Genomic DNA, 16,716 nt, shown 5'->3' with positions numbered 1-16,716 from the left:
TACCCAGGGGAACTTCCATTAACAGTGCACTGCTCTCTTTAGGTAGCTTAATCCCCACGGAACAAAAGCAGACATATGCTCAAGTCCTCTGAAATCAATGAACTGATAAAATACTTTCAGCTTATTCAGGAAACATTGGTAGAGACCACCTTACTGAAATGAATCAAATAGCATATAGGCAGCTCAAAGTAACTCCTAATGTGTTGGTATTAGTTTCTGAATCTTTTTTCCAAACGTAAATGATTTTTTTAAAATACTAGTCAGTTCAAGATCATATTGACATGATTTTTCCTATTTCTTTCACACCGGGTTTGAAAAAAAGAGATACCATATTTTTCAGAGTATAAGACGCACCTTTTCCCCCCAAAAAGGGGGTGAAAATCTGGGTGTGTCTTATACAGCATTTTTGCCTCCCCAAACCCCGCCCCTTTTGCAAAAACAGTCATACGTAGCCTTTAGGAGGCTTCCAGAGTGCTCCTGGTGGCTGGGCAGGGCAAAAATGAGTGAAAAACGCCCCGGCCAGCATCCAGGAGTGCTCTATAAGCCTCCTAAAGGCTATGCATGCCCTTTTTTTCTGTCAAAAAAGGGCCCGTTTTTGGGAGGTCTGTGGAGTGCAAAAACTTTTTTTAAATTTGCCTCTTCAAAATCTTAGTGTGTCTTATACTCCAGTGTGTCTAATAGTCCGAAAAATATGGTAATTTCCAGAAATAACTTTGACCCTCTATTACTGCTGCTCATACTGGAATAAAAAATATTATGTTATTGATCTGTAACACATTTTTATTGAGGCAGTTCCTGCAACAAACCTTTGTTTTCATAACAAAAATCTCTAATAATAAATATACGTACACGTGGAGCCAGCTGTTTATAATTCTACTTACCATCTCACTATAGAAAAGAGAGAGATGACAGCAAAAATGATAAGGCCTGCCTACTTATGATGCGTGAATTTTTTAGAGTGGAAGAAGTTGGTCTTGTGCTAGCTGATCAGCTCCAAATTCCAAATGAAGCCTGGCCATCTGCTTATTCTTGTTCTTGCTGAGCATTTTGCCCTGAACATGGAAGTGAGTCCATGAGTATGAGAGATAGCTGAGGTTGATGAGCAGATATATCAAAAATGCCAGGCTGCAACTTGCTCCAAGAAATATGAAACGAGCTAAAACTCTGCATCCCTCTTTAATTAGACAATAAAGAAGTAACACTTGGTAGGGAAATATTTAAGGAATTGTAAGCCTCTGCCCTGGTGACAACCATTGAGTCCTACTTCTTGTAATGGAAGACTGAATCAGACTCAAGAAGACTATCTTGAGATAGTGAGAACAATCAACCAATGGAACAGCTTGCCTTCAGAAGTTGTGAGAACTTCATCACTGGAAGCTTTCAAGAAGAGACTGGACTGCCATCTGTCAAAAAATGGTGTAGGCTCTGCTTGGGTGGGAGTTGGACTAGGTGAATACAAGATCACTTCCAACTCTGTTAATCTGTATCTGTATATCTTGGAATTCCTGTTCAAGGAAGCATAACTTATGAAAACCACAGTTGTCACTCTTCTGTGCTAAGGAAATGACCTCTACTCAACAGCAATGACACCTGGAGCTTCAAGAACAATGCAAAGCAACCTAACGTTAGTTAGAACAATTGATCAGTGGAACAACTTGCCTCCAGAAGTTGTGAATGCTCCAACACTGGAAGTTTTAAAGAAGATATTGGATAACCATTTGTCTGAAGTGGTGTTGGGTTTCCTGCCTAGGCAGGGGGTTGGACTAGAAGACCTCCAAGGTCCCTTCCAACTCTGCTATTCTGTTCTGTTAACGTTAGCATTCTTCTGAAATATGAATGGGGAGGTACACAAAATATGAATGTATAGTTTAGCTTGGCAAGTTGACTGAAAGACATTGAAACAAAGTTTTCCCCACCTGAAGTGGGAAATTGTGGCCTGTATTTGATAGGACTCCAACTTTTAGCAAACGCACAGATTACTCAAGCTCTCATTCCAGCACCCGAGTTCCCCCACAGACATACACAATACACAAACATAGGGGGTCGAACTCAACCTTGGGAATAATTCAAGCCAATCTGGGGCTGACCAGGACATTAAAAAATTATACAGCATTCAACGTAGAAATCAGACTTGTATCTATTATATACAGTCATCCAGATTGAGAATTTTAAAATCATATTAATATGCACAAGACGGTTAAGCAAAGATGTTGAACTCTCGTGGAAATCGGTAAGAGAAATCGATTCAACTTCAGTGAGAATTCAACTAGTTTATTGCACGCAACCTTGGACATTTTGCCAGCATGGGTTTTAACCCTCACAATGGAATGCCACTGGCAGTCAAAATGTGGAGGAGGAAGGAACTAAAATACAAATATTCAGTGAAATAACCACTGCATTAATGAACAAGATTATTCATACATGGCACAGGCTACTAGCCTATTCTGATTTAGAATGTAAAGCTATCCAAAGTCATTGAGAATGAGTTGGGTGGCCATATAAATTTTCTTAAATAAATAAATGAATAAATATATATTACTCTGTGTAGGATTGTATTGTGCAACAAGGTCGTTCTCAAAGCCATGGAGGACCCTAGCAATTTCAACGTAATATCCACTAACCCACTCATGTACATACTTGTAGTGTAGTAATTCTATCCCTTTCTCTTTCAAACCAGGATCAACCTTCATCTTCTTGCATAGTTTTCGGCTTTCTGAATCGCTACAAGAGATAAATGAAAATATTTTATTTTTAATAAAGTGTTAGTATCATATTACAATCAACTATAAGCATATTATTCTACTTTAGCAGCTTTATTTAAAGTGCCTAATTCTTTAGATCAAATATAAATCCACATTAAAGATCAAAGTTTCAGTTTTATATTGAGGTAGATAATGGAAACTGGGCCTTTGAGCATTTGGATTATAATATTTCCTTCATAGAGAAGTTAAAGCCATTCTATTTCTATATACTTTAACGGTAGCAGTTGCGATTCTTTCAACATGCTTTAATGTTTTCTGATTCTAATTTTATGATGTAAAAGCTTTAAATTAATTTTTCATTGTTGTTTGGTTGTACTTCAACTTGGCTACCTGCCAGGCGGAAAATTCAATTTGTGAATTTGAAATCACATTAGAGCCTGAAGAAAATACAGCATCTAGCAGAACCTATTTTATTCACAATAAAGATAAAGTTAAAGGTTCTCTTTACACCAGGCGTGGGTTCCTGCCAGTTCTAACCTCTTCTATAAAAGAGGTTTCACAGCTCCCTCCCCCCGCCCGTCCGCACATCATTAAGATGAAGAGGTAGAGGAGGAATTCTGGGAGTCCACAAGTCTTAAAGCTGTCAAGTTTGAACACCCCTGGGGTTTTTTTCTAAAGGGTTAGGGGTGCAAGGGTCTTGTAACTTGACAGCTTTAAGACTTGCGTGCTTCAAATGCCAGAGTTCCTGAGCCAACATTTTGGTTGCTAAGCAAGAGCGTTGTTAAGTGAGTTTCACCACATTTTACAAGTTGGCCACTCCCACCTGGTCACATGGCTGACAAGCCACTCCCACAAAGCAGGCCACACCTACAGAAGAGGTTCTAAAAAATTTTGAAACCCACCACTGCCTTACACATATATGCTAGTCGTTCCCAACTCTAGTGGGCGCTGCTCATCTCTGTTTCAAAACCAAAGAGCCAGCGTTGTCCGTAGATGCCTTCGTGGTCATGTGGCCAGCTTGACTAAACGCCGAAGATGCACAGAATGCTGTTACCTTCCCACCAAAAGTGGTTCCTATTTTTCTACTTGCGTTTTTACATGCTAGGTTGGCAGAAGCTGGGACAAGTAATGGGAGCTCATTCTGTTACGCAGCACTAAGGATTCGAACAGCCAACCTGCCGACCTTTCTGATCGACAAGCTCAGCATCTTAGCCAGTGAGTCACCCCAATCCTTTTTTTGCGATAAACCACCTTAAAAAAGAAAGCAAGTTTCCTCTTACAATATTTTTCTAAACCCGCTTTTTCCACTATGCCACTTCTCAATGGAAACAATAACAATGAACAATAGAATGATGAAATACTAACATAAAATCATTAATGTCCCATACTTCAGATAGATATGTTTGACCACAAGTAGTCCTCGACTTACAACAGTTCGTTTAGTGACTGTTCAAAGTTACAATGGCACTGAAAAGAGTGACTTACTGTATGACCGTTTTTCACACTTATGACCACTGCAGCATCCCCATGATCATGTGATCAAAATTTGGATGCTTGGCAATTGACTTGCATTTATGACCGTTGCAGTGTCCTGGGGTCATATGATTTCCTTTTGCAAACTTCTGACAAGCAAAGTCAATGGAGAAGCCTGATTCACTTAACAACAGTGTTACTATATTAACAACTGCAGTGATTCACTAAACAAATGTGGCAAGAAAAGTTGTAAAATGGGGCAAAGCTTACTTAACAAAAGTTTCACAATAACAGAAATGTTGGGCTCAATTGTGGTTGTAAGTCTAGGACTACCTGTATAAGATTATGTATACGTATATTGTATGTATATGTACAGCATATGTATCGTATTTTTTGGAGTATAAGACGCACCAAGATTTTGATGCGGTAAATTTAAAAAAACGTTTTTGCACTGCAGAACTTCCAAACCCTCTGCACACCTCATTTTTTTCTGAAAAACAGGGCATGCAGAGAGTTTGAGATGCCTGCAAAGTGTTCCTGGGAACTGGGGGGCAAGGGGGGGGGGCAAAAATGAGCAAAATAAGGATCATTTTTAGTGAAAATGGGCCCGTTTTTTCCATAACCTTTAGGAGGCTTGTAGAGTGCTCCAGGGGGCTGGGGGGGGGCAAAAACAAGCAAAAAACGGCCTGTTTTTGCTCATTTTTGCCCTCCCCAGCTTCCAGGAACACTTTGCAGGCCTCCCAAACCCTCTGCACGTCCATTTTTGTAAAGGGGGCAGGGTTTCAGGCGGCCAAAAATGCTGTATTCAATGTATAAGACGCACCCAGATTCTCACCCTCTTTTGGGAGGGGGGGGAGGTACATATTATACTCCAAAAATATGGTAATCAGTTCAATAAGGCATATTTTTCTTGCCCTTGTTTCTTCACAGCATCATTATTTAGTTTCATGTCTCAATATTATTGCAGAGCTATCTCTTTCCTTCACCCCAGCTTTGCCTTTATTTTTATTTTTTCTCTCTCTGTAGCTTTGCTATTTTTGCTGCTAGAAGGAAGAAAGGTACCTGTAATACGTGTATGGGCATTTAATGAAAGTGATGTGTGAGACAGAACAGTTTGTATATGCAATGTAGATTAATCAATTTTACAAATGGGGGCCTCCTTGTACTGAGACCTAATTCTAAATAGTGATTGTTTCGATTAATTGGGATGGAATTTCTGGGATGGAATTTCTGGCAAATATACCTACACACATGCGCACATACAAGAACACAAATATTTCTGACATTCACTCACATTCAGATGGGGAAATTCTAGGATTATTTTTAGCTGAAGTTGGCAAGATGAAGAAGCTGGAAGTTGCACAGAATATTTATTTTTATTTTTCTGTGATTTACTTCCAGATCAGCTTTCCAAGAAGTGTTATAGAATGAAAATACCACTATTGGGAAAGCCCTACCACAGATGCAGTAGACATATGCAAGTAAAAACATATGAACGTAAGGATATATATGGAAATCAGATGCAACTAGATCTATTTTAACTAGATTTTCCAAATCTTAGACCAAGGATTTCTACTTTTTTTATACAGTAATTTTATTAAAGATTGTAATTATAACAATCAAAACTAATACAACGTGAAAAAATAAAAGAAAAAGGGTGCAGAAATAAAAGAAACAGAAAAGGAAAAATAAACAAAAATACATATGTGTGTGAGTTCTCATCTTCATCACAAGTATAAACAATTTTAGTAACGTCTCACCTTATGTTAAAATACAACAAATGATCTCTTCTTCCCATATCCTATTTCTTACCTATAAACAAATACATAACGCCTCATTGTTTTGCTCATGATGTCAGCAAAAGTCCTTTAATGGTTACCAGAAACAATAATATATCAATTTTAACTCAGATCAAATAAACCCACTTTATATTCATTCCCTTTATTTCTAATAATCTTTAGTCCCTCCAAATCATGTCCTAGAACTTGATTTATTTTTTCTTTCTACTTTTCACAAAATTCTTCAAACCTTTAACAATCCTCTTTTGTAAATCCAGTGAAGGAAAATTATTCAGTTCAATCTCTTGATCTGTTTGTATTTCCCTTTTAATTATTAAAACATCAATCACTTTTGTATGTCCAGTATAGCATCTTCTTCCATATCATTCTTGTAGATGCTCACTTTCAACTGAGTCTTGATCTTGTCAGGTAGAAACTGCTCCTATTCTGTAACAACTTTTACACACACTGTATGTATAGAGACAGACTTTTAAAATGGACTTCTGAGTCAATTGTTCAAAAATATTCCTGTTAAAATATTTTGTTTCATTCTGTAACTGTAAGTTGTGATTAAGTGTTCTTTTTCTTTAATTTAAATATTTAATTCCTTCTAGATTCCTCCAGTGTCCAATTTTTAAAATCTTCTGTTTATCCCCCCCCCCCGCCCCCATTTTTAAAAAAGTTCTGAAACCTAAAACTTCTTTCACGGAAGATTGAAGGAAACACCTGGTGCTATATAACTTGTTGACCCAAATGTTCCTAATAGCATAAAAACAATTTCTGAAAGTATTAGAAAAGGAAATATGCGAATTGAAGGTCCTTTCAAAGGCACTGATTGAGGTTTGAGCATGATTCTTTTCTTGTCTCTTAACCAGCTGGAGATCACTGCCTGGAATTCTTGGAGGCAGTCTCAAGTCCTCTCCTTGTCAAGGGAGGAATTATTGCTCACCTACTTCTCACCATTTCTTCAATCCACTTTTTCTAATTCTATAGATATTTTAAACTAAAATGATCCTAAATTTCAGCAATTCTGAAGCAAAGCTATAAATAAACATTCACCTTTGTCAGAAAGTAAATATGAAAGTTCTGTCATAATCATTCTACACATTTTATTTATCAAACACAAGTGTTAAAGAGAGTAGTCTCTTATTTTTAAATCTGGAATAGAGGTTCCAGTACATGCAAATTGCGTGTTAAAAAGATTGCTTCCTCCAAAATACATAAAAAGATGTAACAGAAATGTTCAAGATTGGGTCCAACCAAAGCTAGTTCTGAGTAAAAAGCAAAGGCAACTATAATAGATTTTAACACTCAGTTTGACCCTTAGAAAACCAGCTGACAAATGAGTACTTATGAATTCAATTGCTGAGGGTTCAGCCAACAGAAATTTTAAACAAGAAAAATAAGAACTAATCAGCAAAAACTGATTTTTAAAGAGGTTTCTATTTCAGTAAAATAGCCAAAATAAATACTATGCATGTTTGTATATGTTTGTGTATGCATACACACATATTTTAAATGGTGTGTGTGTGTGTGTGTGTGTATTATACATACAAATATTTAAATAGCTCACATTACAAATATATTAATGAGTGCATTTGTTATTTAAAAATGGTTACAAAGGAAAATTGCTGTTAGAGGCTTACCTCACAAATGTATTGTGAAGCTCTCTGTACTTTTTGTTATTTTTTTAAAAAGTTGTATAATCCTGTTTGCATAAGAAAATCTGTCTTGAGAGAAAAATTAAAGCAGCATGATATCTAGCACTTAAATACAGAGAAGTGGGGGGAAATAGGGAGAGGCAAGCAAAATATTAAAAGAAATTAAAGATTCCCTTGAGCTGAGTTCAACTCCTAGTGATTACTGTACTTGAACACATTTGTGTAGTTTTCATAACAACGTGTAGTAGGGGTCTTTTGGGTTTTCCCTACTTAGCCTACAACCCTACTGTTCTTTGGTGGGACCAAGTACTATTTAGGCCAGATCTGGGCATTCTGTGGCCCGTGGGCCACATCTGGCCCTTTGGCTGTCTGGCCTGTGGTGACAGTGGTAGCGGCAACAGCTCTATTGGTTTGGTCCCCCATGTGTCACGTGTGGCCCCTTGGGAAAATTAATTGCCCACTCTTGATCTAGGCCTAGTCCCATTGAGCTTCCCAGCCCAGCCCAAATCGGCTTCTTCTGTAGTGCATGTTAAAAATTTGTAAGCTTTTATTCAAGAAAGATGACACACATATTTCTAAAGCATAGCAACAGGATATGACAGATGTAGCAACTATCTTAGTGGTTTTTCATTTCTTTCATACACAATAATACATGATTCTTAGCAGCAGAAATTCAAAGCTTATGTTCTTGAAGTGTCAATATTCAGTTTCAGTATCCTATAAAATGTGTTTTCAAATAAACATTCAAGACACAAATGAAAAAAAAAATGGAACATTATCACTTAGCCTAATAAGAAACATTAACGGATAAGATATGATTGCAAATGTATGGAGCACTTAATGCTAATAGTTGGAGCATCATTTTAGAATGGATGTAAATAAGATATAATTCCAGAAATTAGAACATCTTTTTTTTAGAAGCGGAGATATGTCTTCATTGGCTTGCTGGATAAAAATTATACTTGTTATTCCAATAAGAAAAGGGAAATAAAAAATAGCACTACTACAAAATATAACTAAATTCTATTTTGATGTCATTTAGTTAAGAGATGCTACCTTTATTTTTTACATTGAAAAACTGATCTTATGGATTCTTGTCCTATTATTTGCATTACTAATATACTTGAATTGCAACCCTTTAAAGAATCTGAAATAGATTAGCAACACAATCAATAGTCGTAGTTACAAGGAAGAAAAATATGTAATGAAAATGTGTTATTTTACATGTAGGTAAGATTAAAAATTATTTCCTTTAGACAGGTACGTTTTATGCCAAAAATGTTTATATGTACTGACTTTTTGTAGATAAACAGCTATTTAAGGATAAATCCTGGTCACTATCAAATTCTTGTTAAGAATGGTGACCACATAAACCACTAAGGAATGTACAGGTAGTCCTACACTTACAATCATTCATTTATTGACTTTTGAAGTTACAACAGCACTGAAAGAAGTGACTTATAACTAGCACTGATGATGTTATCCAGTTTGGGTAATAAAACATCTGCAAGAAAATAACAAAACTCAGAAACCACCAAGACTCCACATTTCAACCCTGAGATACAAATGTTCTCCTTTATTGGTAACTTATGACCATTTTTCACACAGCATCACCATCATCACATGATCAAAATTCGAATGCTTGGCAACTGGCTCATATTTATGATGGTTGCAATGTCCTGGAGTCGTGTTTTGTGATCTTTTGTGACCTTCTGATCAGCAAAGTCAATGGGGAAGACAGATTCACTTAACATCTGTGTTACTAACTTAACAACTGCAGTGATTCACTTAATAAGTGTGGAAAGAAAAGTCATAAAATCAGGAGGGGGGGGGCAAACCCAGTTAACAACTGTCTGACTTAGCAATGGAAATTTTGGCTAAATTGTGGTCAAAAGTGCAACTGGACTACATTAACCAGACTGAAAACAATACAAGGTGGCAAGAGAAAGAGGATTAATAGCAGGTCCAAGACTATTTCAGCAACTTGTCTCCAAACATTTTTGGAGTCTGGATTCAAGAGCTCCTGGGAACATGTAACTGCCCAGCAAAACGAATAAAAGGAAAAAAATATGTTGAAAGTGCTGAGCATGCATCCACACTTGAGAAATGTGAAATTGATTGGATCCCTTTTAAAAAAAAAATGCTGGGTGACTTTCCTAATCAGCTTTTGCTGCTGCTGGCATTCCTGTTAATTCTCTTGACATTTTCAAGCTGTCTCCTTGCAAATGTGAAGAATGAACAACAATAAATTAACACCATGCAACTGATAAGATAGGAGAGCTAGGGTAAGAAGAAAGCTCACTATATACCCTGCAGATGGTAGTTACTCTGATTAGGAAAAATGTAACATGCAGTAATGCATAATAATCAGCTCTCTAGCATGCAAAGGTATTAGCATTTTACTAAGGAGCAAAATGCTAAGACTCATTTCTTTACTTAAAAATAAATGCTTTTACCAATGAAACTTAAACTTTCCATCTTGCCAATGTTTTGCCTAACAGATCGTATGGTTGTCAAAAGAACAAGCATACACTGGGAAATCTGCCCAAAGTCTGGATTCTACAAAGATGCACCCAACATTGTTAGTCCATATAGATTTTAAGCATAAGATCAGACTCACTTCCAAAATCATAATGCATCATACGAAACAACCACATTGATTTCCTGGAAAGTCTTAGGAATTTTACAGAGTTGCAAAACAATGGAAACCATTTATATAGCCCTCCGATCCTCAAACTACGGCCCATGGGCAGGATACGGCCCGCCAATGCAAAGTATCCAGCCCGCGGAGTGGTGGGATTCAGCCCTGCCCCTCACCATCAGCCTTATCTTCCAGCGAGCATCCACTCCAGCTGCACTTCTGGTTGGTTATTTCACTAGTTGAGCTGCACTTCTGATCACACCACTGCTGCCGAAGGTAAGGCTGAAGGGTGCTGGACCAGCTGACTAAGGGGTGATCTCGCCAGTGTAGCCACGTGATCCAGGGCCAGTGGGTGAGGAGGGGAGGGGCTGCTGCTGGCTTGAAATCAGCTCTGCTGCCAGCTTGTAAAGTAGTGCTTTAAAAGTCTTTAAAAATGCTTTAAAAACATCCTTTGAGGATGTTTTTCACAGCCATATGATCCAGGGCCAGTGGGTGAGTAGGGGAAGGGCAAGTACAGCAAGGATAAAGGCAAAATGGACTGCTAAATTGGCCACGCCCACCCAGTCACATGACCACCTAGCCATGCCCACCCAGCCGGTCCATTCCACCCCCCCAACAGTCTGAGGGACCGTGAATTACCCCCATGTTTAAAAAGTTTGAGGACCCCTGATACAGACTGTAAGGTCATCTCATGAAGAGGATCTGTAGCCACCACTATTATAATATCAATAAGATATGGAATTTCCAGCATACAGGGCCCACTCTCCACCTAACCACCAATATTTGTAAATAATGTGCCTTGCCAATTGAAAGACACACAGGTAACCTTTGACTTACAACTACAATTGAGCCCAAAATTTCCATGGCTAAGTCAGCCAGAAAGCCTAGGCTCTCGTTGCTTCTTGGACGAGAGGGTTACAGTAAGCCTGTGATCAATTAAGTGTAACTTAATTTGTGTAAGATGAGCTGTATTCTGTATGCTTTTTTTAATACTTGGACTTATGAACAAAATATTTATAAACAGTTTGGAATGTAACCTGTTTATAAGAAAGGGACTAACTACGGTATATGGAAACATTTCCTCCTTTGGCTACTTTTTATGAGCAAAAGCATTCCTATCCAAAATTAGAGTTTTGCTCTCAAGGCAGAATATAGGCCTTGTCTGTTTTCACCCAATTATGACTATTTTTTAAAAAAACTGAAAGGAGGAAAAAAACCATACATAATTGCACGTACCATCTAAGTTCAAACAATTTGTGTTCCCAGGTCCACTAGGATAATATTTCATTAAAGCAAGAGGTAGAGTTTTGGAAGAGTCATTTTATCCTGCATCTCAAATAAAAATATAAAGAGTCTAACAAATACTCTGAACATGCAGTGAAAAATCAAGAATCATACAAGCTAATTGGCCAAAAACCAATTTCTGTTTTCGTTATAGATAGAAATGGCAAAAATATGCCCCTTTACTGGATCAGTTCCAAAATATATCCTTTTGTATTTTGTATTCAAAAGAATCTTTTCATCCACAGAATTATTCCTTTGGCACTTGCACAAGTATTTATAACACCCCAGTAGTTCTTGTCCTACTGTTCATGGATGCTTGGATCTTACTATTCTCAGCTGAAATCACAACCAAAGTAACTTAAGAGAGAATATATAGAAATTTTAAGGGGCATAAAAAAAATCAACAGCCTTTTCCTTTCATATTCTTCATCGGCATTTCAATAAGCATGCTTAGATTTTTGGCAAATCACCGAGAAATGTATGAATGTGAGAAAGAAAGTACATTTGTTGATTTAGCAAACATGGAATATTTTCTGCAAACATTGTATTGAAAGTTGGTTGTCAAATGTAATAACAGCAATATATGGTAGTAAAGCATTTGTGAGAATAAATGTTAGTGAATGGTTTGATGTTATGTTAAGAAAGAACGTGTGATGTTTGATAGATTGATTGATATAAGATATACGTCCTCAACCTATGACCATTCATTCAGCAACCAATTTAAATTACAACAGTTCTGAACAAACGAGAGTTACAATCAGTCCTTGGAGTTCTATTTATCACTATCTGGATCCTTGGGACCCAATTTGTACTTATGTCCAGTTGCAATATCCTGGGGTCACATGATTGCCATTTACAACTTCCCTGCCAGTTTTCCATGAAAATCAATGGAGAAGCCAGGGGAAGGGGAAGTTGCACGTCACTGAGGGTACACAGGTGTGGCTAATCGCTGCCACCTGCGTACCCTCATACACCTCTGTGTACCCTCCCTGAGCCTTCCCAAATCTTGAACCCTTCACTCACTCTCCCACCTGGAAGCAACCACCCCAAGCCAAGCTGCACATCCAGACATACCATCTCCGATCCAGGAGCAGTCCACTAACCTGCTTGCCAGCCTGCTTGCTAACCACCTGAGACATGTAAATTCCTGCTGGCTTTCCCACTGACTTTGCATGTGGAAGCCAGTGGGAAGTAACAAGGAGGTCTTTGCCCAACAAATGTTATGATTCACTTCATTATGGCAAGATGTTTGAGAGACATGAATGTTCATGTACTTTTGTATTCAGACAATGATGTGCTGTTGGTTTAGACTTTGAAGGAACTGTACTGCAATGACTAAAGCTTTAAAACCAATGTATCAAGGACTAGGAGAGCTGTATTTGATAGAGGGAAAAGAAGAAACTACACACTGTGGCATTTATCATCTAATTCCATCACTGTTCTGACCCCAGGTCCACTGGGGGATTATTTTAGCTGGACAAAGAAAGCAGGCTGAAATGAAAGGGAAGAAAGAAATATCATAAATAACAATAATTCTTTTGGCATTCTTTTGATATTTTTACTGCAACGCTAGAAAAAGAAGCTATCATCTTATCAAGCTTCTCTTCCAGGGAATATTTGGTGAATGCCCCCCTTTTATTTTGAATCATGATGAAATACAAGCCAACATTCTGTTTTCTGCTCTGAGAATGCTTTTGGATTTCAGCCAGCTTCAGCCTCACAACAAGCTCCTCTCTCTCGTACTATGGAGAGGATAAGGAAGAGCTCTTTGGCTAGCAGATAACATCCATTCAGGTGAGAGGAGGTAGCCCTTGACAGACTCTATAAAAACTCTTTCTTTTCAAATAATGCTTTTCTGCTTAGTTGCACTAGAAAAACGCAGGTAGCTTTTACAAAGGGTTAACAGAGACATCAAAGCAGTACAGGTCTGAAAATGAGGTCAAGTAACTGACTGAAATGATGTGGGTTCTACTTCTTTCTTCCTTTCTTTCTCAGGTAGACTTCAGCGTATATAGAGAAAACTGGGACATAATCTCCGTTCATTCTTAGGGCTATAAATAATAATAGTTTTAAAAGAATAAGGCAGGGTAAATGAAAGCACAGACACATACCTTTGATGCCTGTCAGATTCAATGTCCTTTTTAAGAAAAAAAAATATTATTTAACTTAAAAATAGCAGCTGACATGCTTTAAAAGCAAATCACCAGGCTCAACTTCATCTTTATTTATACAAAGGTCTTGTGATCCATGTACATCTTACAGAGGTTCTTCAAAAATAGCAATGGGGAGTGAAAGAAATCCTCAAGGGGTTTCTAGTCCCAAGAATTCAGTATAAAGAAGGAAAATTATACAAGTGCTCCAGCTAGGTAAACCAAAAGGATTCCATCACTGCTCTTAATGCCACACCAGTTAAGTGGGAAAGGGCTCAGTTCTCAGAGCCTGCCCAACACTAATATTATAAAAAATACCACAAGATTGGGGGGGGGGAAACATTTTTCAAGCCAAGGCCACAGGTGGAAGGAAAATGCCAAAGGCGCTTGATGTGAGAGTGTGTGGGAGACTGGGAAAATAATGGAAGGGAGAGGAGACATAATCACACAGTGATTTTTTTCCCCTCAGCTTTTTTTCCCTTGCAGATATTTCATTACCCAACTAGGTAACCTCATCAGAAGCAGACTCTGTTACAGCTCATCTTATAAAGGGCAACTCAGCCCAGTGAAATGGAAGAAAACCCAAGAAGAATCATTCAGAGAACCAAATGAATGGTAGTGGGGGTGGACGTCATACTTCAAATCCAGGCCGTAAGTCCCTTTTTTGATGTGGATAGCTAAGTGACCAGAAGTTGAGGACTACCTGTATATACATTAAAGTCATTAAACATCCCTTACTGAAGTTAGTGCAGTTCTTGTTTCCTTGGTCGTGCCCAATTGAGTGGGGCCTGACACAAGAGATAGAGAGAGATATACTCTGTACTCTTGAAGCCATAACTATGATGTGATGTACATTATGTGACAGGGCCCTTCCTTACCACTTGAAGCCATGAGGCAGCTACATCAAAATTCAACATGCTGTAGCTACTCTGAGGACTTCTCAAGCTCTTCACATACAACTGGAAGTGCTTTGCCTCTTATCCTGGAAGAAGGAGCTTCTGAGCATGCCCAGAAAGCCTTAGGAAGTCCTTGAAGTAGCACCACACCAAGCCTTTGTTGCAGTTGTTTTGCAGCTGAGGAGCAGGAGGAGGAGATCAACAGCAGTTAACTCAACATTCATTATTCCACTATCCTGTAAACTAGCAATTTCACCGGGAATTTAAGTAGCAGTTTTTGTTGATTAAACCCATTTATTTGGCTCTGCAAAAGAGAGTACAAGCACACCATATAGCTCATTCAAGCACAACCCTTTCCTGCAGTTCAATACCTGTTTAATAAGCTAGCATAGGCTGGTTCTGTGATGCTTGGAAGAACATTTAGAGACTATTGCCTTAAATAAGAGACCATTGTAATTTTTCCTCTTAAACTTAAAATAATCTGCCAGAACAAGTTCTTTGAAAAGACTGACATTATCATCCTCTATGTTCTTACAACCACTCTAGTTGCAGGACATGTATTAAACAGAAGCTACAGAATTGTGCTAGCAATATTAAAAATATATCAGTTCCTGCTCTAGCTGCAGAGACGCCTTTGGTGTGCTTATGATTGCTTCCCAATTGTGCAATGGCAGCTGCCACTAATGGAAGTGGTAATAAATCATATTTATATGGAGCCTTATAGGCAAATTATTTCAGGATGGTTGCAATCCCCTGAGACAACCTTAATTTGAAGGAGGAGGGGTGAGAGAGGTAATGACACTCAGGAACTGCCAGGACAGCTTGCAAGGCTTTTCCTCACCAAAGAGCAATCAGCATCCTCAATATAATAATGGTCTCTTGCTTCCATGTTGTCAGACTTCACCAAGCTTGGAAATAAAGTATTCAGAAACTCAAATTCATTCAGAAGCAGCAGTAACCATGCAGCTTGATACTGCTAGGTCAGTTGCTTTACTGCAGACAAAAAATAAGTCATATATATGATCTGTCTTATGTAGAACACCAAAATACACACACACACACAGAGACACACACAGTGTATATGTCCGTGTCTGTGTATGCATGCATGTGTGTGTAAGAAAGAAAACCCCAGAGTTGAGACCTTTTCCTCCCACTCTTTTGAGTCAATGGACCTCTCACTGTTCTTTTCTCAGCCTTGAAAGCTGGAGACGTTGACCTGAAAAATGTGGATTCTCATCTCACCAGTTTCTGCTTTTAACACGTCGATAAAATCTACACCTGATTCTTAACCCAAGACTCAATCAGTAAACAGAAAATGTCTATGAGGAATAGGAAGAAAAAACGGTCTGAAATCTATGAGTCATCTCCATGCTGTCGAGCTTTGGATTTCAATGTGATGATACTGAAACACATGTAAAAATGATTTGAAGGAGAAATGTTGATAGACAAAAGATTATATAGGTGAGGGGACAAGGAAGGCAAACAAGAAAAAAGATGGAGATGTGACTTTTTCTTGCTTTGCTTAATCCATAGTAAAGTGTAAATATACAAAAAGGAAATAACCACATTTTGTTTTGCAAAATTTCTTATCTTTCCCAGTTTCATATACTTATGAAATTGTATTTTCTTGCATTCCTGTATTTCAGAAATAGGAACACGAGAAGAGCAGGTGTGGTGAAATTTCTCACTGAACTTAAGTAACACTTTGGTCTAGTGGTTAAGGCACCAGGCTTGAAACCAGGAGACTGAGTTCTAGTTCTGTCTTAGATACGAACACCAGCTGGGTAACTTTGGATAGTCACTCTCTCTCTCAGCCCAACCCATTGGGTTTTGTTGTGGGAGACATTGGAGGAGAAGGAAAGAGTACTAGACATGTCCGCCATCTTGAGTTATTTATAAAAATAATAAAGGCGGAATAAAAAAAAACCTAAATCTAAATACCTCAGTATATTGAACTCTGCTTATTTTAATAAAAGATATTTGTACTTTAGTTTAAGACAGAAAAATGAATGGAGGCAGGGTAGGAACAAACAACTGGAATACTGTTTTTTAGTAAAATTAAACTCAAGCAGGCCCCTAGAGATAAATCAGCTTCACTTATGAAAATAATCATAAACGCCTTCTCTGAAAC

At 38.0% G+C, this 16,716-nt stretch overlaps 1 protein-coding gene across 1 annotated transcript in view; it reads right to left on the bottom strand.

Annotated features, from left to right (window-relative positions):
- The window catches only part of PDIA5 (protein disulfide isomerase family A member 5), a 241,481-nt gene that overhangs the window by 141,300 nt on the left and 83,465 nt on the right, over positions 1-16,716 (bottom strand). The window contains exon 4 of the mRNA XM_081938793.1: positions 2,638-2,721. Within this exon, the coding sequence (XP_081794919.1) occupies positions 2,638-2,721 (84 nt within the window). The remainder of the gene's footprint in view (positions 1-2,637; positions 2,722-16,716) is intronic.

This window comes from Natrix helvetica (genome assembly GCF_964273705.1).
Source record: "Natrix helvetica genome assembly, chromosome: 1".
NCBI lineage: Eukaryota > Metazoa > Chordata > Lepidosauria > Squamata > Natricidae > Natrix > Natrix helvetica.
This window is presented reverse-complemented; position numbering and strand designations above follow the sequence as displayed.